At 36.3% G+C, this 26,194-nt stretch overlaps 1 protein-coding gene across 1 annotated transcript in view; it reads right to left on the bottom strand.

Moving 5' to 3' along the window:
- The window catches only part of Wdr64 (WD repeat domain 64), a 135,580-nt gene that overhangs the window by 84,696 nt on the left and 24,690 nt on the right, over positions 1-26,194 (bottom strand). The window contains exons 3-8 of the mRNA XM_046432506.2: positions 22,966-23,065; positions 20,378-20,481; positions 17,238-17,267; positions 15,759-15,869; positions 12,747-12,961; positions 9,016-9,150 (exon numbers count right to left, since the gene is read on the bottom strand). Coding sequence (XP_046288462.1) covers positions 9,016-9,150; positions 12,747-12,961; positions 15,759-15,869; positions 17,238-17,267; positions 20,378-20,481; positions 22,966-23,065 — 695 coding nt within the window. The remainder of the gene's footprint in view (positions 1-9,015; positions 9,151-12,746; positions 12,962-15,758; positions 15,870-17,237; positions 17,268-20,377; positions 20,482-22,965; positions 23,066-26,194) is intronic.

The following is a 26,194-nucleotide window of genomic DNA, read 5'->3' as shown; positions in this document are numbered from 1 at the left end:
AGAACACAGAGACTAACCCACAAAACTATAATTATCTTATATTAGACAAAGGTGCCAAGAACATGCATTGGAGAAAAGATAGCCTCTTCAACAAATGGTGCTGGGAAAACTGGAAATCCATATGCAACAAAATTGAATTAAACCCCTCTCTCTCACCATGCACAAAACTCAACTCAAAATGGATCAAGAACTTAGGAATAAAACCAGAGACCCTGCATCTAATAGAAGAAAAAGTAGGTCCTAATCTCCATCATGTGGGATTAGGCCCCAACTTCCTTAATAAGACTCCTTTGCCAAAGAATTAAAATCAAGAATCAATAAATGGGATGAACTAAAAAAACAGTTTCTTCTTCACAAAAGGAACAATCTGTGAGGTGAATAGAAAGCCTACATCTCGGGAGCAAATCTTTAGCCCTCACACATCAGATAGAGCACTAATCTCTAGAGTATATAAAGAACTCAAAAAGCTAACCACCAATAAATAAATAAATAAACAAATAAATATCCCAATCAATAAATTGGCCAAGGATCTGAAGAGACAATTCTCAGTAGATCAACAAATACATTAAAAAAATGTTCATCATCACTAGCAATTAGAGAAATGCAAATCAATACCACTCTGAGATTTCATCTCACTCCAGTCAGAATGGCAGCTATTATGAAGACAAACAACAATAAGTATTGGCAAGAATGTGGGGGAAAAGTCACACTCATACATTGCTGGAGCTGCAAAGTGGTGAGTCAATATAGAAAGCAGTATGGAGATTTCTTGGAAAATTGGGAATGAAACCACATTTGACCCAGTTGTCCCTCTCCTTGGTCTACACCCAAAGGACTTAAAAACAGCATACTACAGGAACACAGCCACATCAATGTTTATAGCAGCACAATTCACAATAGCTAAACTGTGGAACCAACCTAGATGCCCTTCAGTGGATGAACGGATAAAAAAAAATGTGGCATATATACACAATGGAATATTACTCAGCAATGAAAGAGAATAAAATCATGGCATTTGCAGGTAAATGGATGGAGTTAGAGAAGATAATGCTAAGTGAAGTTAGCCAATCCCCAAAAAGCCAAATGCCAATTTTTTTTTATATATAAGGAGGCTGATTCATAGTGGGATAGGGAGCGGGAGCATGGGAGGAATAGATGAACTCTAGATAGGGCAGAGGGTTTGGAGGGGAAGGGAGAGAGCATGGGGTTATTAATGATGGTGGGATGGAACAATCATTATTATCCAAAGTACAGGAATGAAGACACAAATTGGTGTAAATATACTATGTATACAACCAGAGATATGAAAAATTGTGCTATATATGTGTAATAAGAATTATAATGCATTCTGCTATCACATATAATTAAAAAAATAAAATAAAAAATAATTTATTGACAAAAGAAAAGAAATAAAATAAAAAATAATTTATTGACAAAAGAAAAGAACAGAAGGTTTTTATTTTAATAAAGTCCAGCTTACCAATTATTCCTTTAATGGATCCAAACTTTGGTGTTTTGTCTAAAAAGTTGCCATACCCAAGTCCCCTAGATGTTCTTCTGTTATCTTGTAAGAATTTTAGACTTTTGCATTTTAAACTTAGAACTATGTTCCAGTTAGAGTTAGTTTTTATGAAATGAGTAAAGTCTGTGTCTAGATTCTTCTTGCTTCTAGATGTCCACTTGTTCTAGCACCATTTGTCAGAAGTATATCTGTGCTCCATTGAATTGCCTTTGCTTCTATGTCAAAGATCAGCTGACTCTATTTGTGTGGGGCTATTCCTGGGTTCTCTATTCTGTTTCACCAAACTAGTTGCATATGCATTTGCCAGTGCCACAGTCTTGATATCAACAGCTCTATAGTAATTCTTGAAGTCAGGTAATGTCAGCCCTATGACTTTGATCTTCTCCTTCAATATTGTGTTGTGAAGTCTAAGTCTCTTGCATAAGTTTTATATAAACTTTAGCATAAGTTTTTTGAGATCCACAAAATAATTTACTGGGTCTTTGATTGAAATACCATTGAAAATATAGACCAAGACAGGCATGGTGGTGCATGCCTGTAATACCAGCGGCTCAGGAGGCTGAGACAGGAGAATCGTGATTTCAAAGCTAGCCTTCCGCAATGGCGAGGTTCTAAGCAACTCTGTTAGACCCTGTCTCTAAATAAAATACAATATAGGACTGGGGATGTGGCTCAGTGGCTGAGTGCCCCTCAGTTCAGTCCCCCCAAAAAAGAAAATAGAGACCAGGATGTTAAAAATTGACATCTTGATGAGATTGAGTTTTCCTGTCTCTAAACACAAAATATCTCTCCATTTATATTTGATGTAGTTCATCAAAGTTTTATAGTTTTCCTCATTCAAATCTTGCATTTATTTTGTTAAATTATATCTAGGTATTTTGTTCTTTTAAATGCTACTGTCAATAGTATTGTGTTTTTAATTTCAAATTCCAATTATTCTTTATTGTGATACAGAAAAAAGTGGCTAACTTTTGTATATTAACTTTACATTGTGCAAACTTGCTTTAATTGATTATTAGTTCTAAGAGTTTTTTGGTTAATGCTTTTGGATTTTCTCCATAGAGAAGTATATCATTTGTGAACAGTTTTATTTCTTCTTTCCCAATCAGTAGGTATTCTTTCTTTCTTTCCTTTTTTATTTTTATTTTTTCTTGTCCTATTCCATTAACTAGAGTGTATAGATGTTGAAAAGGAGAGCAGAGAAGGAATATCCTTGCCTTGTTCCTGGTCTTTGTGAGAAAGTTTCTAATTTCTTGCCATTAACTAACATTAAGTAGAATTTTAGTTAGCTATAGGGTCTTTGTAGATGACATTTATCAAATTGAAAATATTCCTTCTATTGCTACCTTGCTGAGAGTTTTTATCCTGGTGTTGGATTTTGTCAAGTTCTTCTTCTGCATTTATTAATATGACCATGTAATTTTTCTTTTGTGACCTATTGACATTATGGATTACACTAACTGATTTTTGAATGTTGACCTGGCTTTGTGTATCTGAGATAAATGCAACCTGGTCATTGTCTCAGTCAGTTCGGGCTGCTGTAACAAAGTACTATAGATGAGTGGCATAAACAACAAACACTTATTTCTCACAGTTTTTGGAAACTTAAGAATCCAAAATCCAAGTGTCAAGATTGCCATGTTCTGGTGAAGTCCCTTTTCCAAGTTGTAGATAGCTGTTGTCTCCTTGTATACTTATTTGGCAGGAAGAAAACTTGAGAGCTCCCTGGACTCTATTTTATAAGGGCACTAATCCCATTGGTGAGTATTTTATCTTCATGATCTAAATTACCTTCTTAAGGTAGAATTTAAAAATATGAATTTCAAAGGAAACAAACATTCATCTGTAATAGTCATAATGTGTAATTCTTTTTCTACCTTTTTGGATTTGATTCACCATTTTTGAGGATTTTTTGCCTTCATGTTCGGGAGAGATATTTGTTGTTAGCCTTATTTTCTCATAATGTCTGTCTGGTTTGGGTATTAGGGTAACCTTGGCCTTATAGAATTAGTTCAGAAGTATTCCTTCTGCTTCCATTCTCTGTAAGAGATTGAAGGGAATAGATATAATTTCTCTTAAACATTTGTTAAAATTCATCAGTGAATCCATTGAGCTTGGTGTTTTCTGTGGAAAGTCAATTAATTTTTTCTTATATAAAATCAATTTTATTTTTATTTGTTTTTTTTAATTATACAGGACAATAGAATGTATTTTGATATATCACATATACATGAAGAATAACTTCCCATTTTTGTGGTTGTACATGATGCAGTTACACTGGTCATGTATTCATATATAAGCATAGGAAAGTTTTGTCAGATTCATTCTATTCTTTCCTATTCCCAATCCCCCATCCTTCCCCCAACTCCTCCCTGTCCAATCCGGTGAACTTCCACTCCCTACCCTATTATGAGTTAGCATCTGCATATCAAAGAGAATATTCAGGCATTTGTTTTTTGGGGGGATTGGCTTCTTAGCATGATAGTCTCCTCTTCCATCCATTTACTGGCAAATGCCATAATTCCATTCTTCTTTATGGCTAAGTAATATTCCATTTTGAAATATGTACCACATTTTTTTTATTCATTTATCTATTAAAGGGAACCTTAGTTCCATAGCTTAGCTATTGTGAATTGAGTTGCTATGAACATTGATGTGACTGCATCACTGTAGTATATTGATTTTAAGTCCTGTGAGTAAAGACTGATGAGTGGAGTAACTAAGTTGAATGATGGTTCCATTCCAAATTTTCTGAGGAATCTCCACACTGCTTTCCAGAGTGGTTGTACCAATTTGCAATCCTACCAAATCCTTGCCAACATTATTGTTACTTATATTCTTTATAATTGCCATCTGACTAGAGTGAGATGGAATCTCAGTGTGGTTTTAATTTGCATTTCTCTAATTGCTAGTGATGATGAACATTTTTTTCCATATATTTATTGACCAGTTATATTTCTTCTGTGAAGTGTCTTTAATTCCATTTCTTTAGTAGATATGGCCTTTTTAGATGGTCTGTTTCTTCTTTTGTGTTTTGGTAGATGGTATCTTTCAAAGAATTGGTCCATTTCATCTAAGTTTTCAAATTTGTAGGCATAAAGTTATTCATAATGTTCCTTTATTATCTGTTTAACATCTCTGAGATCTGAAGCAAAGTTTCTCCCTTTCATTTCTGATATTAGTAATTTGTGCCCTATCTTTTTTCTAAGACTGGCTTATTGATTTTATTTATATTTTCATGATACTAGCTATTGTTTTTTTGTTGGTTTTCTCTATTGATTTCCTGTTTTCAATTTCATTTATTTCTGCTCTACATTTTATTATTCCTAACTTTCTCCTTACTTGGATTTCATTTACTTTGTTTTTCTACTTTCCCAAGTTGAAAGCTTAGCTGACTAATTTCAGATCTTTATCTCTTCTAACATATGCACTCAACACCAAAAATTTCCCTCTTGAGAACTGATTTCTCAATATTGCATGAATTTGTTACATTTTCATTTTCATTTAGTTCAAAACATATTTTAATTTCTCTTCATATTTCTTTAACATGCATTATTCAAAAATGTGTTGTGTAATCTCCACATATTTTGGGATTTTCCATTATCCTTATGTTATAGATTTCAGCTTAATTCTGTATAATCTTCAGAGCAAACAATATATGATTCCTATTTTCTTAAATTTGTTTAAGTATGTTTTATACCCAGAATGTAGTCAATTTTGGTGACTATTCCATATGAGCATAAGAATGTGTTCTCCTGTCATTGGATGAAGTAGTCTATAGATGTCCATTTTCTTCAGTTGAGTTCAACGGTGTACACTGACTTTCTGTCTACTAGATCTGCTTATTTTTTTTTATAAACAAGGGGTGAAGTCTCCAACTAGAATAAAAAATGGATTCATTTATTTGTCCTTGAAGTTCTATCAGTCTTTTTCTCATGTAGTTTGATGCTCTGAGTTATTAGGTGCATACACACTAAAAATTGTTATGTTTTGTAGGAGAATTGACATCCTAATTGCTGGTTCCTTTCCTTTTCCCTAAAATTTTTTCTGATTAATAATATGACATATTTTATACTTTCTCTGTCTCTTTCATATATATATATATATATATATATATATATATATATATATATATATATATATATAGTGTATTTCTCATAAACTATATAATTGGGTCTTATTTTTTATCCCTCTGACAATTTCTTTCTCTTAATTGGTATATTTAGATTATTGACATTTAAAGAGCTTTTTGATGTAATTGGATATCTACTATATTTATTACTGGGTTTTATTCATTGTCCTTACCCTTTGTTCCTGTTTTTGTCTTTTCACTCTTTTTCTGCTCTCATGGATTTGACTGAACATATTTGTATAATAACATATTTGTATAATTCCATTTTATTTTAAATATAATTTTTTCTCCTTCTTTTCCTTCTCCTTTCCTCCTCCTCCTCCTCCTCCTCCTCCTCTTTCTCCTTCTCCTTCTTTTTCTTTCTCTCCTTTTCCTTCTCGTTCCTTTTTCAACTATTTTTAGAGATTGCCCTAGAATTTATAATATACATTTACAACTAATCTGAACTAAACTTTCAAATAACACAAAACAAAATCATGAGTAATGTGATAGCTTATAGTTAAAAGATGCTATTAATTCTTTCCTCTAGACCCTTGTTTATTGCTTTATTATTTTACTTACATACATGCATACATAATATGCATATACATCTACCCAGGATCAAAGATGCCATTGATATTATTTTGAACAGTCTGTTATTTGTTGGATCGTTTACAAATAAGAAAAATAAGTTATTTCATCTTTATTTTTTCTTTCTTTGATTCTTTTTAAGGTAAAAATAAATATCTTACATATATGATTTTCCTTCTCTTTGAAGAACTTCTCTTAATATTTCTTGCAAGACAAACCTACTGACAACAAATTCCTTCAATTTTTACTTGTCTTGAAAAAGTTTTATTTCTTCTGCCCTTTTGAAGAGTAATTTTGCAGGGTGCAGAATTCTAGACTGGTTTTTAATTTCCTTTTTTTTTCTCCAACACTAAATATTTCACATTACTCTCCTGCTTACAGAGTATCTTAAAAGTCAGATGTAATTATTTTCTATAGATGTATAGGTGTGTGTGTGTGTGTGTGTGTGTGTCTCTCTCTCTCTCTGTGTGTGTGTGTGTGTGTGGTATTTATTGTTCCTGTTTTCAGAGATTCCAGAGTTCATGTTTTTTTTTTGTCTTATATTCATTTGGGAAAATCCTCAATGAATGTCACTTCAAATATTTCTTCTCTCCTTTTACCTTTTTTTTTTCTGCATGCCCATTATAAATGTTCCACTTCCGCAGTTATGCCACAGTTCTTGGGTATGCTCTTTACTTTTCTGTCTTGGAAGAAGTTTCTACTCACATATCCTCAAACGCATAGATTCTTTCTTTCTTTTTTTTTTTTTTTTTTTGGTACTAGGGATTGAACCTAAGGGCACATAACCTAATTTAAGCCACATCCCCAGCCCTTTTCATTTTTTATTTTGAGACAGAGTCTCACTAGATTTGTTTACAGCCTTGCTAAATTGCTGAGACTGGCCTATAATCTCAGCCTCCGGTGTGCCACGGTGCCTGGCTCATAGATTCTTTTCTAACCATGTGCAGTCTTCTAATGAGCCTATCAAAGGTATTTTTTAATTTTTGCTATTGTTTTGATCTCTAGTGTTTCTTTTTGGTTCTTTCATAGAATGTCCATCTTTCGGCTTACATTACACATCTGTTTTTGCCTGTTGTTTACTTTATCAGACACAGCCTTTCGCATGTTAATCCTAGTAGTTTTAAAATCCCAGTATGATAATTCTAATATCCCTGCCATATTTTCTGTCTTTTAGTATGCCTTTGAATTTTTTCTTGAATGTCAGCCATGATAACAAAGGTAAAAAAGAATTGCTGAAAATAGGGCTTTAGTAATATGGTGGTAAGCTATGGGAAAGACTATGTGCCCATTAGTCCTAAAATCAGGAGTCAGTCTTTTAGTGAGTCTATGTCTCTGAACTGTGAACTTCACAGGGCTTCTCTGTTTGCCCTTAGTTGGGGTTGGATGGCTAGAGTGAATTGAAATTGAATATTTCCCTTCTCTCAGGTTGGTTAGTATCTGAAAAAAAAAAAACCCTGAAGTCTAGGACTTGGTATTATAGTTTCTCAGGAAAGTAGGCCTTGTGAAGAACAGAATACTCTGGTATATTTCAATATAATTCCCTTTTTCCTCTCCCTGCCAGAAGCCTGAGAGGATTTTTCTCTAATTTTTACTTGAGAACTTGGTGAGCTCTTGGAGACAAAATCTACACAATGTAGGGTGCTCCCCCTGTGCCTGGGCCCTTGGGTTTTAACACTTAAAGTAACCCATGCTGAGTCTCCAGAAATTTGTTAATGAAAGTTTAGGTCATTCTACCTTGGTATCAGGTGCCCTGGATGTTTCTGCATATGAATTTCAGTTCAGTATATTGTGATTCTCACTATCTACCTACCTGTCTCCCCAATTTGAAGGCGGCAGAATTACCCTGTGACCTCACATATCTGACGTATCTAAGAAAAACTCAACTATTGATTTTTCAATTTTTTCATTTTTTAAAATTTGTTTTTAGGATGGAATGACAACTTCCAAACTCCTTTTTGTCATACTGGGAACCAGAATCTTGATATATTTTTCTAAGAATCTTTCATGGGGTATAATTCACGTGCCATGAAACTTACCATGTATAAGTGTCTAATGATACGTTTATGTATTCAATGATACATAAAGATTGATTCATCAGTCTCTGTGCCCATTTGGTATCCCTGCTCCTACCACCGGCTCCTAGGCAACCACTGTTCTGCCTCTATATATTTGCCCTTTTGTACATTTCATATAAATGGAATCATAAAATATGCAAGGGTTTTTGTCCAGCTTTTGTCACTTAGCATAATGTTTTAGAAGTTTGTCTGCTGTAGCACAGATCTCAATGAATTTTTAAAGTTAAAAATTAAAATGCAATCATTGTTCTTTAGTTAATAACAAGCATTTAGCCAGATTGAAAATAAATCAGCCCATTATTCAAGTTCACCTTGCCATCTGGTGTATTATACACAAAATGTTATGGTTGTGCTATGTATGGCCAATACAAACTACTGGTTAGTTTAAACAATAATTTTAAAAGTATGAAGTTTAATTAACAAACCAACATTTTTCAAATTTAGTTATAGATGTAGCTGTATTGATCTATTGCAGTAGATCACAGTGATAAATGACAAATGAGCAAAACTGCTGTGAAGAGAACACGTCATATTCAGATTTGCTTGAGCAACTTCAGTTTCCTCCTGAAAAATCTGATTAACCTTGTCAAGCAAATGGAATATTTAACATCTAATTTTTTGGAAAACAAGTTTGAAAGTTTCAAGACTGTGATGTTTTATCATGATAAAAATTTTGAAAGCCACAAAATGTTCACTTATATAAACCATGTACTTACAAATTGTCCTCAAGTCTCTTCAAGGATTCCAAAACTAATGAATGAACACTGTCTAAGGAGCAGGATCCAAAGCAATTTAGGGATGGGATATATCTAATTTTCATAACCCAGTCATTATGTAGCTTCCTTTTAACACTGGGAATGCAAAAAGAGGGTAGAGTATTATGTTAGATACACAAACACATTTCAATTGAGCATCTAATTTGAGTAACTGAATTGCAACTCTGAGCCATGCTAAGAATACAGTTGTATGGGTTATGCCACTTTTAACTAACTAAAATTTCCTACTCTAGCCTATTTAAAATGAAAAAAAAAGTTTAAAAGATTCTCATCAACTTTTAAGCTATAAACTCAGAACTAAAGGAACAATTTGGAAAGATCTCAGTCTCTAATTGGCAATATCATCCTTACTTCACTGAAAAAATTCTGATCATCCAAGTGGTGCAGTACATTTCATATTGGTTTATGGCTTATGAATCAATTCAGCTGAAAAATACATCTGTATTTTCCATAATTTTCACAATTGGAGAAGTGGAAAATTTGAAATCCCAACCATTGGTGAAGGGGAGGCTAGAATACCCATTCAATTTCTTGTTCAAGGATTATCCTTCATTGCTTTACAGAGCATTTGAGTGGGAGGCTTAAAATCAGAAGTCTAAATCTCTGCCTCAAACATGTTGTCTTAACCAGGAATAAGCTATCCTAGGTGTTATAGTTATTCACATGTAATGATTTGTTTCCTCATTCACGTATATTAATGACCTACTTAACCTAGGTATCAAGGACATAAAGTGATGATGAAGATGAAATTCTTCTCACCATGTTGCTTAGATTCTAGTTGAACAGACATGTTTACAACTCAAGGTATAAAAGCTCTACAATATGGGATTAAGAAGAGGAGAGAGATACTTCTTTTTCTGTGCCAGATTTTGTTTAATTCTGAACTCAGGGTGCTGGCTATTTCTCTCTTTATTTTGTGTGTTAGTGTTTGCTACCTATGTCCCCACCCATTCGACACGAATGAATTCTTGTAGATGTCAACCACAAGAAAGCTTTTTTGATGACTCCAGAACTTAACTATCTTAAGCCTTAATATTTTTCATTCTGTCAAGTTTCAGGAACTCTTGGTATGGGAAACTGTCTCAACATTCAGCCTATATATACATCTGAGTTTTGAAAGATTTAGATAATCTACGATTGGATTGTCTACATGTAAATAATGATCCACAAGAACCAGTGTGAATTATCATTCATTTAACTGTACCCAGATTCCTCAAATTCCCCAGATTCCCAAATCTCATTTCTGATTATGCCTAATGGAAATAGGAACTGAAGAATGGGTCATGGGTTTTCTGACAAGTGGTATAGATCTCAGTAAAGATTCATGTCTCAGCTTTTGGTAAACCTTTGGTGAGGCTTACACTGCTCAGATATAAAGGGAAGAAAGTGGAACCAGTTTCTTAATGACTCTGTCATTCTTAGAGTTACAGCAATGGGGTTAGTCTTACAATTACAATGTCCATGTTTTTGAGTAGGGTAAATTGCACATTCTAACCCTACAAATTAACCCTATTTGTTACTTATTTGTATGACCCCACATTTTAAATTTTTTTCAATTATAAAAGAAAGATATTTGGGCTGGGATTGTGGCTCAGCGGTAGAGCATTTGCCTCACCTGTGTTCAGTTCTCAGCACTGCATATAAATGAATCAAGAAAATAAAGGTCCATCAACAACTAAAAAAATATATTTTTTTAAAAAAAGATGTTTTATAAAAAAAATCAGGAAGCAAAAAACAAACCAGAAAACAAAAATCATATTTCTGAAATATCATAGAGACTCATTGTTAATATTTTGGATAATTACACTTAATATTTGTCTAAATAAAAATACATATTCATGAACACAGATATGCAATGTATTTACAAAACTGGATTGATGCATTCATAGATAATTTTTTGTGTGTGGGTATGATGCTGGATATTGACCCCAGGAGTTTTCTTATTTTTTAGTTATAGATGGACACAATATCTTTATTTGTTTATTTGTTTATTTTTTTATGTGGTGCTGAGGGCCGAACCCAGTGCCTCACATGTGCAAGGCAGGCACTCTGCCACTGAGCGACAACCCCAGCCCCCAATTTTTTTTTCTTTTTTTTTTTTTGTGGTGCTGAGGATTGAACCCAGGGCCTTGTGCATGCAGGGCAAGCACTCTACCAACTGAGCTATATCCCCAGCTGACCCCAGGAGTTTTCACATACAATGCAATCACTCTACTATTGAGCCACAACTTCAGTCCCAGATAAATTGTTTTTCACTTAATATTATGTCATAAATATTTTTCAAAATATAATTTAATGGGTACATGGCATTCTTGAATATGGTTATCCCATGATGTAGTGGACATCTTTGATACCATAAAAGCTTTTGGGAGTCTGACAAAAAAAAATGTATCTTATACATAAATCTTATACATAAATATGGACATTTTATTAAAAATATAAATGTTCATTTATAGAAATTATATCTGAATTATTTATGTAAATTAATAATTTAATTAATCATTTCCCTATAATAGACATGAAACAATTTAATGTTAGAAATTATGCTGTGAAAACTATATTGATATTCTGAACTCCCAGGGATTTCAGGTCCCAATGTATAAATGTTTATTAGGCATTTGATATATCTTTCCCAACTGCTTTCTGGAAAATTTTATCTAATTCACACTTCCCCATTTTTAATAGTTTCTAATTTAAAATTTAAAAAATGAATCAGATTTTAAGTTGTACTCACTTGATGAAAAAGGAAATGCAAATTTTAATTCAAAATTTAACTTTTTCTACTAATAAAAGTAATATATGCCCTACTCAAAAACATGGACATTGTAATTGTAAGGAAGATGATAATAATCACCATTATCTTACTAGTTGGTGATAACTGTTAGCATTTTAGTATGAAAATCACTTTGAAGTGTTTACTGACCATTTATTTGTAAGATGTGTGCATAAGCATGAATTATCTGTTCATATCCTTTGTTCATTCTCTTGGAGAATTTTTGTTTTTAATTGAATTTTAAGACACATTAAAGAACGTTGACTTATTGTCTATAATATTTATGGCAGAATTTATTTGTTTTTATTTACCTTTTAAAAGGATATTTTTATGTCTTTGAGGTTTTATTTGGTAGTCAAGTCTATCAAACTTTTTCTTTAAATTCTTAGTTAATTGCTTTATGTTTAGAATCTTCTTTGAAGAGCTAGTAAAAAGCCATACATGTATATATAATTCAATTTCTATAAATATATCTTTTCTTGATTTAAATTTTTAATTTAACTCTTCAATCCATTCAAGTATCTGTAAGTTTTAGTTGCCAGAAGCACTTAAAATAGGAATTTCACATCATTACCCTAGTACATGTATGAAGACACAAATTTGTGTATGACCAGAGAAATGAAAAATTGTGCTCTATTTGTGTACTATGAACTGAAATGCATTCTGCTGTCATGTGTAACAAATTAATTAATTAATTTTTTTAAACAGGGAATTTGAATGGTTAATTTTCCTGTTTTCTCCTCTATTATATTGGAAGATTCTTGAGCCAAGAAATGCTTTTTGTTCAGCTTTGAATCTCAAATCTCTTTTATGGGGCTGGCATCTTATTTTCACTATATGTGTGTGCGTATAATTGAACAATGACTACAATTATTAAAACAAATGGACTACTTGTTACCTTTTAAAGTTCTTTGAGTCCAAGACCTGAGTTTGTAAATTCTTTTTGGTTTTTGCCTGCTTTAGTCCAAAGTCATCACTGTTAATTGTGAATCTGTTCACAAAACCACCATCATCTCCCAGAAGGATGTCATCCCGGCAGAGCTGGTCAGGCAGAGATGCCACACACACACACAGAAGGCAGTGATCCATGGGCTTTATGACATAGTAGTTCTCCTATAAACAAATGAATGCTTTTAATGAGCTATTGCATTAGTATTAATAAATACTAATAGGGCTGGGAGAATATGTGAACATATGCTTAGCATGCATAAGACACTGTTCAATCTCCAGAACCCCCCCAAAAAAATCCTATTATCCTTAGTATTTGATAAGTTTTATTTTCTGATATTTTTCATCTTAAATTCTCCCACACTGATAAAGGAATTTGAAAGAAAAAAAAAAGTTCACCAAATAGAAGTTAATGAACACTCATCATGAGCCCAGTATTGTGCTTTTGGGTGTTTTTGTGGGGAAAAAGGTGGAGTACCTACCTGTGTCTCATAATGAGATTTTATTATGTATTACTGTAAATAGTCTTCTCCTGGATTTGTAAAGAAATATTAACAAGAAGTATAAAAAGGTTCAGTAAAATGTCATACATGTACATATAATTCTATTTCTATAAATATATCTTTTCTTGATTTAAATGTTTTATTTAACTCTTCAATTCATTCAAGTATCTGTAAGTTTTAGTGGCCAGAAGCACTTAAAAAAGAGTGAAAACAGGACCCTGGGTTGCATACCATTGACATAAAACTGGGTAGTAAAAACAGAAAAACTAAATATCAAAGTTCCATGTATTTTATAAGGAGTTATCGGGAGAAGAAAATATCCTAACATTCAAGTTCATCCAGAAATAATCAACAAACATTAGTTAAGCTGACTTTGAACTATCCAATAGGTTCACTAATTTAGGCTACGATTGCTCTTCCAGAGAACTCTCTAAGAGAGAAGAAAAAAAATTAAATTTTTGTTATTTGTTCCATTTTCTTTAGAATGAATGAGAGTGGAACATGTTCAGAGGCTCCTTCAGGCATTAAACAAACAAACATTTACTGGACACCTGTGTGCCAAGAATTATTCCAGGCATAGGGTGTACAGTGATGAATAGAACAAAGTTTCTGACTTTGTGGAGCTGGCAGGCTAGTAGGAAGACAGCAGAGTACAACAGAGCACGTAACAGGACTTGCACCTAAGGAAATGAATTATAGCGCTGCACACAGCGTGAATAGCCCACTATAAGTCCCAGGGTCAGAAAAATGACCTTTGATTTAGGACCAGAATTGATGGAGAGAAAGGTAAAGAAGAGGTTGAGAGGAAGGAGCCCTCGAAGAAGATTAATGCCAAAAAAGTAGAAGGGCAAGAAACTGTGGAGCCTTGTCCTGGCCATGACAGGGGGAGATGATGTGCGGGATGCAAGGATTTTTGCCTTCAGAGAGTAAGAAGTAGGGGGGTGTTTCCAGTTAAATCTATGTATAGAAGGGCTTGAATTTGAAAAAGAACAAGTCATAGATTTAGTTTACTCAGGAAAGTAAAAGCAAGTCCATCTGCTGAGAGGGAGGGGGACTGAGAAAATAATGAAATTTTGGAATACTTATGAGGAATGGTTGAGTGAGTTGACAAAGGACAAGAACGAGATCAGACAGTGGCTGCTGAGAGCTATGTCTGCAGACCCTGAGTTGCAAATGATGCCAAATAGTGTGATTTGTGCTTTTCCACAGCAGTGCTTAGCTCCTGTGAATGGACAGAGAATATGTAACATTTATCCACATTGATAGGCAGACACTAAAGAGACTGGAGGGCGAAGATGACCAGCCCAGATGATCTTCCTAGTGGCACAGGCAGAAATAAAAGAGAAGTGTGAGAGGAACTGAAGTCTGGAGAAGAAACTTTCAAAAGGGACTGGAAACTTCTATGGGACTGAAAAAGAGTGAAAACAGGAAAGCTCGAAGGACCCAAGTCCAGGGTACTGAAGTTCAGGATTTCAGAAATTAATAAAGTCAGGTCTATAACTCAGAGAGAGTCACATACTATGTGACAAAGCACACTAAGCAACCAGCAGCCTTTTATTTTATTTTTAATTTTTTTTATAGTTGTAGATGGACAGCATGACTTTTTGTTTAGTTTTTTTTATGCATTGTTAAGGAAGGAACCCAGCGTATCATACATGCTAGGCAAGGGCTCTGCCACTGAGCTACAGCCCCTGCCCCAGCCTTCTGGCATCAGTAGTTGGTTACAATAGCAGGACAAATCGCACAAAATAGTTTAGTATCTCACTGAAGCTAGGAACATGTAAGGAATGGAAGAAGATTAAATAACTACTTCATCTACCATGTCCTTCAGAGTCAGCCTGAACCATGAAAAAAAAAATTTTATAGTCCTAATTCTCGGCAATCTTACTTCTCCCTGAGCCCCTATTGTAGTTGCATCTTTTTACTGTAGAATTTGATGTCCTTTTGTTATACATTGTGTTTATTCATGAGGTCCTTCAAGACTGAGTGGTTTTTGAAGGCAGAGAACATGTTCATTACTTCTAAATGTCTGCAAATTGCTCAGTCACAAAAGAGCTGCTTCATTAGACTTTTTTCCAGAGTTAGGCAGTTTGATTTTTGTAATTTTTTTTTTTTTTTTACCTAATGAAGCTGGACTGGAGAGAAAAGTGTGGGAAAGCATAACCAGAAAAATAATGCTTGGATTAAGAGAATGGGCATACAAGAGGAAAGGAATTACCCTCTCCTCAAAATCAAAACTAGGCAAAACCCCCTGAATTAAATATGCACTTAATGGGAAGAACATTTCCTTTTAATCACAGAATGTGAATACGGAACTTGATCTGAGAGGTTATTTAGTTAAGTCCTCTGATTTTGTGTATGAGGAAGGTGACCTTCACTACGGAAACTGTGTTGTTCATATTCTCACCAATACAAATTGACACTCTCATTTCTTTTGAGTATTTCTCTTGGCACAGTACCTGGCTGTTCCCTTGAGCTTTATAATCCCAGACAATGATAGTCCTTTCTGAAGTGGCAACAATTCGTTTCAGCTGGGAGAGGTAATCGCATCCTGTAATCCAGGAAGTATCCTGATAGAAAAGCACAGAACTAGGGGTCATAATGCATTTCCCTCCTGTGACATGGTGGTAGATACTAAGGAGTAAGTTATTGATGTTAAAAAACCCAGTTTGCAGAGAAGCCATCAGCTGGAGAGTGATTCAGCTGGTGTAGGTGCTGCTTCTGGCAGCACACTGCAGCTGAAAGAGCTGCCAATTTTTGCGCTATTCACTTTTTTTGAGACTTCTTCACAGTGAGCACAGGGAGCTAGATTTGGGGCACTGATTACACAGGTTCTCTGGCCCTGGTGCATGCTCAGACTATTAACTAGCAATCACTTGACAATGATAAGCTGAGGCCAAGGAGTTTGTCTTGTGTTTTGCCAAAAGTCACCAAGCTAGCATAGCTGGAATCTGTAATATCAACACCAACACCCCAGGGAACAGAAGCAATAGTTTCCACTTATGAATGCCTGGTGTGCCAGAAACTGCTCCATGAGTTTCAAATGTGCCCTTGAATTCTGTAAAACCTGTTAGGAATTCTAAGTGGCTAAGAAATGGAAGCTCAAAGGTTTAAAGGAATGGAATCTCAGAGGTTTAAAGAGAATCCATACTCCTTTGCCACACAGCATGGCACCCTGCTTCCATAGTTCAGTGCATTCATTCAGAGCTTTTCCCTGTCTCTAATAAACCTATAAAGCAAATCACTGTAGTTTTATATCTGCTGAAGATTACTGTTCAGTTCACTGATAAGGATTAAATAATTACAAAATTGCACTAGAATTTTGATGCTATTTTTAAATTTAAAATAAAGTGCTCTCGAATTATTTCCACTGGCTGCCTCCTTGTTTTTATAATTTGCGTTGTATCATTTTTTATATCCTTCCGTAGTAGGTGCTCAGAAAAACTCAGGAGAACCTCTTAAATTGAAATTTCCAAGGAGTAATCAGCTTCCAAACAATTCTCTGCAGATAATTGAACTCCAGGAAGCAAGACCTGAGTTGTCTTTGTTATTTTTCCAGGTTTAGGGTTTTTCAATTTTAATTTCTTTGGTACTGGGGATTGAACCCATGGGTTTATCACTTAATCACTGAGACGCATTCCCAGCCCTTTTTTAGATTTAATTTGGAGACAGGGTCACACTGAGTTGCTTAAAGCCTCTCTAAGTTGCTGAGGCTGGCTTTGAACTCATCCTCCTGCCTCAGCCTCCAGAGTAGCTGGGATTACAGGAATGCACCACCACACTCGACTCCAGGTTTAGTTTTGATCCTAGTCAAAAAACAATCTATAAAACATAGTCACAGCCTGTTCAGGTACTTCACTGTGATTTTGATTAATTATGAAGGAATCATCATCACAACCTTAATTGGACTTTATTAGAAATTTTTAAAATGAACTTACTGTAACACTGGTGCTGGTCTGAACTCTCATCTGTGAATAAAGGAAGAGAATAATGAAACCTAGTTGCCCCTACAATTAGGAATGAGAATGCTGTCTATGAAAACACAGTGTCTCCTTGGATTAATCTCACTTATTTTATCTGCCATGAGTTACCTCTCTGTTTGACCTTGAATGATGTAGCTCAGTTTGCATTGAGCTAGGCTTATACGTCTTTGGCTTGTCCTTAGGCCTGGTGACTGTCCTCTTAAGAGTCTTACATTTGACTAATTATTTTGTTCCTTCTATCTGCAATCTACCTCACATTCTTATTTATTTAGAGCAACATTTGATACCAAAAGTTGGAAATGTAAATTCTAACAGCAATGACAAGAGTAATTCAAATAATGCTAATGAGATCAATAGGAACATAGGGTTATATAGAAGAATCTAGCACTGTTTGATTTGGAAGATCTCTCTCCAAGTTATTGAGAGACTTAGAGAACATTCTGTTGAGGGGACCTCCTTGTTTATTCAGTAAGTATCTGCAGAGTGATTATGCCCAGGGGCTGAGAATCATAGATTGGTTCCATGCAGAGAAGTGGTAGATATAAGACTCCTCCATATCTGGGAGGGATGATAACTGCTCCCAAGATGAGGACTTGGAGTTGAAGTATCTTAATTACCCAGTTTTTTTATTTGTTTGTTTTTGGGTTTGTGGGGGAAGTATCTTAATTACCCAGTTTTTTTATTTGTTTGTTTTTGGGTTTTGTGGGGGGGGGTTGAGGGAAAAGATGCACAATATCTAGGATATGGCTTCTCAGAAGGAGTAGATTACGTGAAATAGGAAAAGTGCGTCATGGAGAGCTGTGAAGCTGTTTGTCATAGCCATCCAGAGACTTTCATCTGAAGAGTTAAAAAAGGATTTTCCAACCAGGGACTTATTTCTAGATGGAAAAAGAAAGTGCTGAAAGGAAACTGGTGAGCAGCAGAACAGAACCCCTGTGTTTTCCTCTTCTATTCATCTATATCCATCTTTAGTGGAAGTCACCTGCTTAAAGCTCTCTCACCTTTCTTAAATTCTCATAATCCTACGACTATCTTCTGAGTTTTTTTTTTAATTTTTTTTAGTTGTAGTTGGACACAATGTCTTAATTTTATTTATTTTTATGTGATGTTGAGGTTAAACAACCTATATATTCTGAGTTTTTAAAATCTAGCTTTGGTTTCAAGAATTTTTCTTAATGACATTTCCAGTCTATATCACCGAGAACATTCCTAACTATATTTGTTCTATTTCAGCTAGAGTCTAAATTATCAATTAACCTAATAAAAGATATTTGAAGCTACAGTCCAAATTATCATTTAACCTAATAAAGGACATTTGAAGCTATGAATGGCTAACTTTACTAAATTGTCCCCATAATATATACCTCCAGATTACTTTCTTTACACAATATACATCTTATTCATAAGGCATGTAACACTGGAAATATTTTTTATTCCTGGTGCATTTTATTCCGATTACATTATCTTATAAGAAATTGATGTGAGAGTGTGCTTGTGAGTATGCATATGTGCACTTATAAGCTTGTGTGTGCACTTTTGTGCATGTATGAAGCATATTTGGAAATATGATAATGCCACCTTATTTCACATAGTCAGATCATTATTTTCCTCTTCAATTGTTTTTTAGATACCTTCTTCATTCTGTTTTTGAGAAAATAAAGGAGAAATGAGAGGGAAAAGATGCACAAAGAAGGGCCTGGAGTTGTGGCTCAGCGGTAGAGCACTTGCCTCGCATGTGTGGGACCCTGGGTTCGATCCTCAGCACCAAATAAAAATAAATAAACCAAATAAAGGTATTGTGTCCACCTACAACTAAAAAAAAAAGCATTAAAAATGCACAAAGAAAAAAAGAAATCACTTAATGTGTGCTTATAATGATGTTAAGCCCTTTGTGTATATTAAATGATCTAACTAACCAACACAACTACCAGAGCAGGGAAATACGGAGTACTGTGAACAGCTGGCTTTGCACCAGGCTGGAACCCCGATTTCACACCCACTCCATATCCCCAGTGTACCAGCTTCAGGGCCCAGCTGGCCCCTTCCTCTGACAGAAGCTGACTGCCTGGGCTGGGAGTTGTGGCATACCCCTGCAATCTCAGCAGCTCAGGAGGTTGAAGCAGGAAGATTACAACTTAGTGAGGTGTTGCTTCAAAATAAAAATGACTGAGGATATAGCTCAGTGATATGCCTAGTACTGCAAAAACAAACAAAACAAAAAATAGGAAGAGGAGTAGGAAAAGAAGAAGAGGAGGAAGACTCATCATCATTATATGGCTGATTGTGATTTCAATGTTTAAAAAATGCCTTGAGTTGAGCGTTACTGAAATATGAAAATTATTTTGGAAATTTTAGTCATATATTGATTATTTTAAATGTATTTTACTTGTATACAGCTTGTCACTAATTGGAAATAAATTAATAGATTTTTAAATATATTTAACACCAAAAATTCACCTTTTTTCATAGTTAAATGTTATATAGGATATATCATCATACATTCTTTTAAAATCTCTTTTATTTTAAAAATAGATTTATAAATTTAGAAATAACATTGATAATAGCAATGCCTTACATTTGTATAGTAATTTATCATTCATAAAGTGCTTCTATGTTCACTATTTCATTTAATCTTCACTATAGTCCTCTGAGAAAAAGAACTGGTTCTATTTCCCTCATTTTATAGAAACAAAAATAGAATATAAAGATAAAAATTATTCTTTAAATTTCCTATGTCTAATAAAATAGAGGAGACAGAATTTGAGCCATTTTATTTCCTCAATGACCAAGGTTTTTGATGGGACTTTACTTGGTCAGGTAATGACAAAATTGGTTGGCTTGGAAATGCTTCTGATCAACCTTTAATTGTGTTGATGCCACATGATTCAATATGACACCCTGAGTAACCATGTCAAATGTAATTATCAAAACTTCAAAAATTGCCCAAGTGCTCCTTATGACTAAGTATTTGGCTTTATTTTTGGAATAACTCTAAAGTTTTGGGTTCTGTTTTACCTGAAACATTTGCATAATGCATAGACAAAGCCTAAGAGAGAAAAGAGGGATGGAAGGAAAAATCTAAGATTTCAAATTACCTGGCTGTTAAAGATAGTTATTAGGCCTTTCTGTGAAGCAGTTATTAATAAATCCAATTGAGGAACCTTGACAATGCACTTGATCACATCCCGTCTTCTACTACCTGTCAATAGCATAATATTAATTTCAATTTCCAGCACTGAAGACGCTAAAATTCATTTGTTAAATCAGTCTTAAAAAGAGAAAGAAAAGACAACAGTGTTTTGCCAGGAAGTCCCAAATTACTTAAAAACTAAAATAGAATAAAACCATAAACCCCAGCAACTGTAGCTTTTTAATTATCCTTAGAGATAGATCTAAATATATAGAGCTTCCCAACAAAATGTGGTGCATGAATTCACAGAGAAAATGTAAGATACACACCCACACACCATACATATACCCTATGTGTGCACATTTCACAGAGAATGAGTTTTCTAAACATCTTTTGAAATCACTTCTATTTTGAGATTTTTCACATCTCAGGAATCTTTTCTGTCACCATCATGATTTACAGAAGAAAATTTATAGACTGAATATCCAATACTATTTCAGAATTTCTTATATAAAAGAATGAAACTATTTCAGTGCTATTATTAAGTCTTTTTAAAAATTGTGTACGTTTGGGGGAAAAAAACAAACCAACTTCTAGACTCTGATGTCATTCTATGGTCACATACTAAATGATAAAGCCATGTATATTGGACTCTTTTGGATGATTTAGCTTTTATAGTTGTAAACTCTTAGGAAAGGCAAATGAACAAATCTCATGCTCCAGTGTTACCACAACATGCATGCATCCGCAGAGAAGTCCCCACAGGGGTGCAAATTGGTCATTGGGGGGTTGTAAATAAATCGTACTCTTTCTGTGTACAAAGCACAGGTGTACATATAGTATATAATCAGATATACATAGTAATTAATATCTAAGGTATTAAAATGTCATGTAGCACGGTTGCTGGGGGAGAAAAGGATATTAAAGAAATCTTTTTATAAACAGGTTCCTTCGGGATCATTAATGAAAAAAAGATTGAAAAACACACTATTCCATGCCCCTATGATTCTCTCTGCTTCTACTTCTTCCCCAATGTAGACTATTTTCTACATAGAAGGCAGAAAAGCATTTAAAGAACAACTCATATCATGCCTCTTCTCTATCTACAGCTTTCTTATAGCTTTCCCTCTCTTAGAAATAGATCTGAATATATAGAGCGTAAATGTAGTGTATTGTCCACAGATTCCTGTACATCTATCCTAATGTCCACTCTTGCCTCTTCAAACTCACTATCCGCTATTCTTGCCTTGTCACACCATTCCACTCCATATCTGCCTGAAATACATGCTCCTTGTTCTCTCTTTCTCCAAGTTTTTTATTCACTTCTCAGTGGGGGTTTCCCCAACCACCTTTCTGTCTCCCAACCCTAACCCAATTTCTTCTTCCTACATTCCTGTTTTATTTTTCTCTAAAATATGATTATTTTTTCTCCTCTGGCACTTATTGCCACCTGACATACTGCATATGTTACTTTGATTTTTCTGTTGTTGTCTGTATCTCCCCATGAGAATGTAATCTCTATGAGGTCAGGGACTTTGTATCTGTCACTGCTGTGTCCCCAGCACTTGAAGAGGTACCCAGTGCACCTTTGTGGATCTTAACACAGATTAGTTGAGAGATAAATGAACTACATCTGCCATCTAGAAAAATGCTTTCAAAGTTCTTACTAAGGATGCCTGCAACACTTCTCCTCTGCACTCTGACCCTTCCTCAGCTCAAGAGCAATGATGGCCAGAATAGTCCTTTTTCATCTGTTTATTTGGCAATAGTTCCCAGGGTAGAGGCTGGGCTAAGGAAGGGTAAAAGCCAAAAGTGGGCTTTGTTCTCAAAGGACTGAAGTAAATCCAGGTGCTTTGGTAAAGGACCATTAGACTCAACCTGGACTACCCAGTTCATCTTTAAATATGTGATGGAATGCTAGAAGACAGTATATTCAAGGGTATATCTTTCCCTGAACTTCTCCCAACCTGGATGAGATAAAGGGTAAAAAACCCAAAGTGTCAAAAGCAGAGAGGATTGGAAATCCCCAAATCCCAAGCTCAACTATGAAGCCCCATGTAAATTGGTAACTTTCTAAATGGATTAATATCTCTCTCCATGATTGGGTAAACTCAACTTTGGACATGTCAGCAAACCTCCCTAAGATAATTGAGAGTAAAAGTATGGGGGCACTTCTAAACTGAAAACATAATTTCAAGAATTAATTTTAAAGACTCATGATTCCATTTGGTACTAGAGCATGCATTATTGAGCTCATTATTGAGCCGCTAATGTAAAGAGGTTTAACTTGAGGTCTGAGCCTATTCAAGAATACTTATATTTTTTCACCTCACATTCTTAATGTTGTTGGAGCAATGATATTTCAGTTTTATCTGCAAGTGTAGTTTCTTCCTACAACTTCATATGAAATTGTCACTTCCAACCCCCAGTTATGAAAAAATGAGCAAGAAAATAAAATGAAAGGTGATTCAATGGAAACAGTGAGTTCCCAATACTGATGTATTGGAAAAAAATATTACAACTCATACTAGAAGGTAAACTAAGGAATATCACCTGAAATAATAATTCGCTGTTTTCTAGACACAAGGAAAACCAAATTTTCTTCATCCATGTGGGAAGTAAGAGCATCATCTTCAGAGAAGTATCCAAAGATCTAAAAATCCCAAACAACACATATAGACATGCATAATATTTTAGAATTAACTGCAGAGTAATAACAGAGTTGATATATTTTTTAAATTTTATTTATTTATTATTTATATATGACAGCGGAATGCATTACAGTTCTTATTATACATATACAGCACAATTTTCATATCTCTGGTTATATACACAGTATATTCACACAAATTAGTGTCTTCATACCTGTACTTTGGATAATAATGATTGTCCCATTCCACCATCATTAATAACCCATGCCCCCTCCCTTCCTCTTCAACCCCTCAGCCCTATCTAGAGTTCATCCATTCCTCCCATGCTCCTGCTCCCTATCCCACTATGAATTAGCCTCCTTATATCAAAGAAAACATTCGGAGAGCCGCCCCCTCCCCCTGCACCGGCAAGGTAGAGGGAACTGTGACCACGCACAGAGCAGGCCCAGCGGCCTGCTGAGGGGCAGAGCCGCCCCCCACCCCCTGCGCCTGCCAGGTAGGGGAACTGTGACCACGGACAGAAAAGGCCCAGTGGCCCGCGGCGGGACAGAGCTTCCAATCACTCCTGCAAGGTAGGCGGGCCTGCGACCCACCGGCAGAAGAGGAGCAGCGGCCTGCTGAGAGGCAGAGCCGCCCCCTCCCCCTGCACCGGCAAGGTAAAGGGAACTATGACCACGCACAGAGCAGGCCCAGCGGCCTGCTGAGGGGCAGAGCCACCCCCCACCCCCCGCGCCTGCCAGGTGACCACCGACAGAAAAGGCCCAGTGGCCCGCGGTGGGACAGAGCTTCCAATCACTCCTGCAAGGTAGGCGGGCCTGCGACCCACCGGCAGAAGAGGAGCAGCGGCCTGCTGAGAGGCAGAGCCGCCCCCTCCCCCTGCACCGGCAAGGTAGAGGGAACTGTGACCACGCACAGAGCAGGCCCAGCGGCCTGCTGAGGGGCAGAGCCGCCCCCCACCCCCCGCGCCTCCCAGGTAGGTGGAACGGTGACCACCGATAGAAAAGGCCCAGTGGCCCGCGGCGGGACAGAGCTTCTAATCACTCCTGCAAGGTAGGCTGGCCTGCGACCCACCGGCAGAAGAGGAGCAGCGGCCTGCTGAGAGGCTGAGCCGCCCCCTCCCCCTGGGCCGGCAAAGTAGAGGGAACTGTGACCATGCACAGAGCAGGCCCAGCGGCCTGCTGAGGGGCAGAGCCGCCCCACACCCCCCGCGCCTGCCAGGTAGGGGAACTGTGACCTCGGACAGAAAAGGCCCAGTGGCCCGCCGCGGGACAGAGCTTCCAATCACTCCTGCAAGGTAGGCGGGCCTGCGACCCACCGGCAGAAGAGGAGCAGCGGCCTGCTGAGAGGCAGAGCCGCCCCCTCCCCCCCGCGCCTGCAAGGTAGACGGAACTGTGACCACCATCAGAACAAGCCAGACCTGCAACCTAGAGACAGAACAGGCCCAGTGGCCTGAGGAAGGGTAGAGCCGCCCCCCTCCGCGCCTGCAAGGTAGGCGGGCCTGCGACCCACTGGCAGTACAGCCCCAGAGGCCTGCAGAGTGGCAGTGCCGCTGCCTGCGCCTGCAAAGTAGACAGAACTGTGACCACCGACAGAACAAGCCTAGCGGCCCGCAGAGGGACAGAGCTGCCGCCCACGCCTGCGAGGGAGACTTTGCAACTATACAAGACCAATATAAATATATAGGGGGAAAATTCAATAGCACAACAGTTTCACCAAGTATAAAGGAACGCGAACAGTATGAAGAGACAAGGAAAGAAAGGACCACAAGCATTGCAGGTCAACTCAACGTTAGAAGAGGTAATAGCTGCATCAGATGGAATGTCAGATAAAGAATTCAGGATATACATGCTTCAGATGATCTGGAGTCTCAAGGAAGACATCAGACAGCAAAATCAGACAATGAAAGATCACTTCAACAATGAATTACATAAACAAATCCAAGAAGCAAAAGATCAACTATACAGGGAAATAGAGGTTATAAAAAACAAACAAACAGAAATCCTAGAAATGCAGGAAGCAATAAGCCAACTTAAAAACTCAATTGAGAACACTACCAGCAGAGTAGAACACTTAGAAGACAGAACATCAGACAATGAAGATAAAGTATTTCAACTTGAAAAGAACATAGAAAGCTCAGCAAGACTGTTAAGAAACCATGAGCAGAACATCCAAGAAATATGGGATAACATCAAGAGACCAAATTTAAGAGTCATTGGGATACAGGAAGGGACAGAGTTTCAAACCAAAGGAATGAGCAATCTATTCAATGAAATAATACGAGAAAACTTCCCAGACTTGAAGAATGAGACAGAACCCCAAATCCTAGAAGCCTACAGGACGCCGAATGTGCAAAATCATAAGAGACCCACACCTAGACACATTATAATGAAGATGCCCAACATACAGAATAAGGAGAGAATTTTAAAAGCTACAAGAGAAAGGAAGCAGATCACGTTTAGGGGTAAGCCAATCAGGATAACAGCTGATCTTTCAACACAGACTCTGAAAGCTAGAAGATCCTGGAATAACATATTTCAAACACTGAAAGAAAATGGGTTCCAACCAAGAATTGTGTTTCCAGCGAAATTAAGCTTCAGGATGGAAGATGAAATTAAAACCTTCCACGATAAACAAAAGTTAAAAGAATTTGCAGCTAGAAAACCATCTCTTCAAAACATCCTTGGCAAAACATTACAGGAAGAGGAAATGGAAAATAACAATGAAAACCAACAGTGGAAGGTAGGACACTAAAGGGGGGAAAATAATCAAAGAGGAAAACAAACCATGTTTAGTAACACAAATAAACAAATATGGCTGGAAGAACAACCCATATCTCAATAATAACCCTAAATGTTAATGGCTTAAACTCACCAATCAAGAGACACAGGCTAGTAGAATGGATCACAAAACAAGACCCAACAATATGCTGCCTACAGGAGACGCATTTGATAGGAAAAGACATACATAGGCTGAAGGTGAAAGGTTGGGAAAAATCATATCACTCATATGGACTTCGGAAACAAGCAGGAGTATCCATACTCATATCAAATAAAATAGATTTCAAGCCAAAGTTAATCAAAAGGGATAAAGAGGGACACTACATACTGCTCAAGGGAACCATACACCAACAA

The sequence above is a fragment of the Marmota monax genome, unplaced genomic scaffold, assembly GCF_021218885.2.
Source record: "Marmota monax isolate L192 unplaced genomic scaffold, Marmota_monax_Labrador192_F-V1.1 WCK01_AAM20220418_F8-fsc00090, whole genome shotgun sequence".
Classification (NCBI taxonomy): domain Eukaryota; kingdom Metazoa; phylum Chordata; class Mammalia; order Rodentia; family Sciuridae; genus Marmota; species Marmota monax.
The sequence above is the reverse complement of the archived record's forward strand: the minus strand, read 5'-3'. Positions and strand labels throughout refer to the sequence as shown.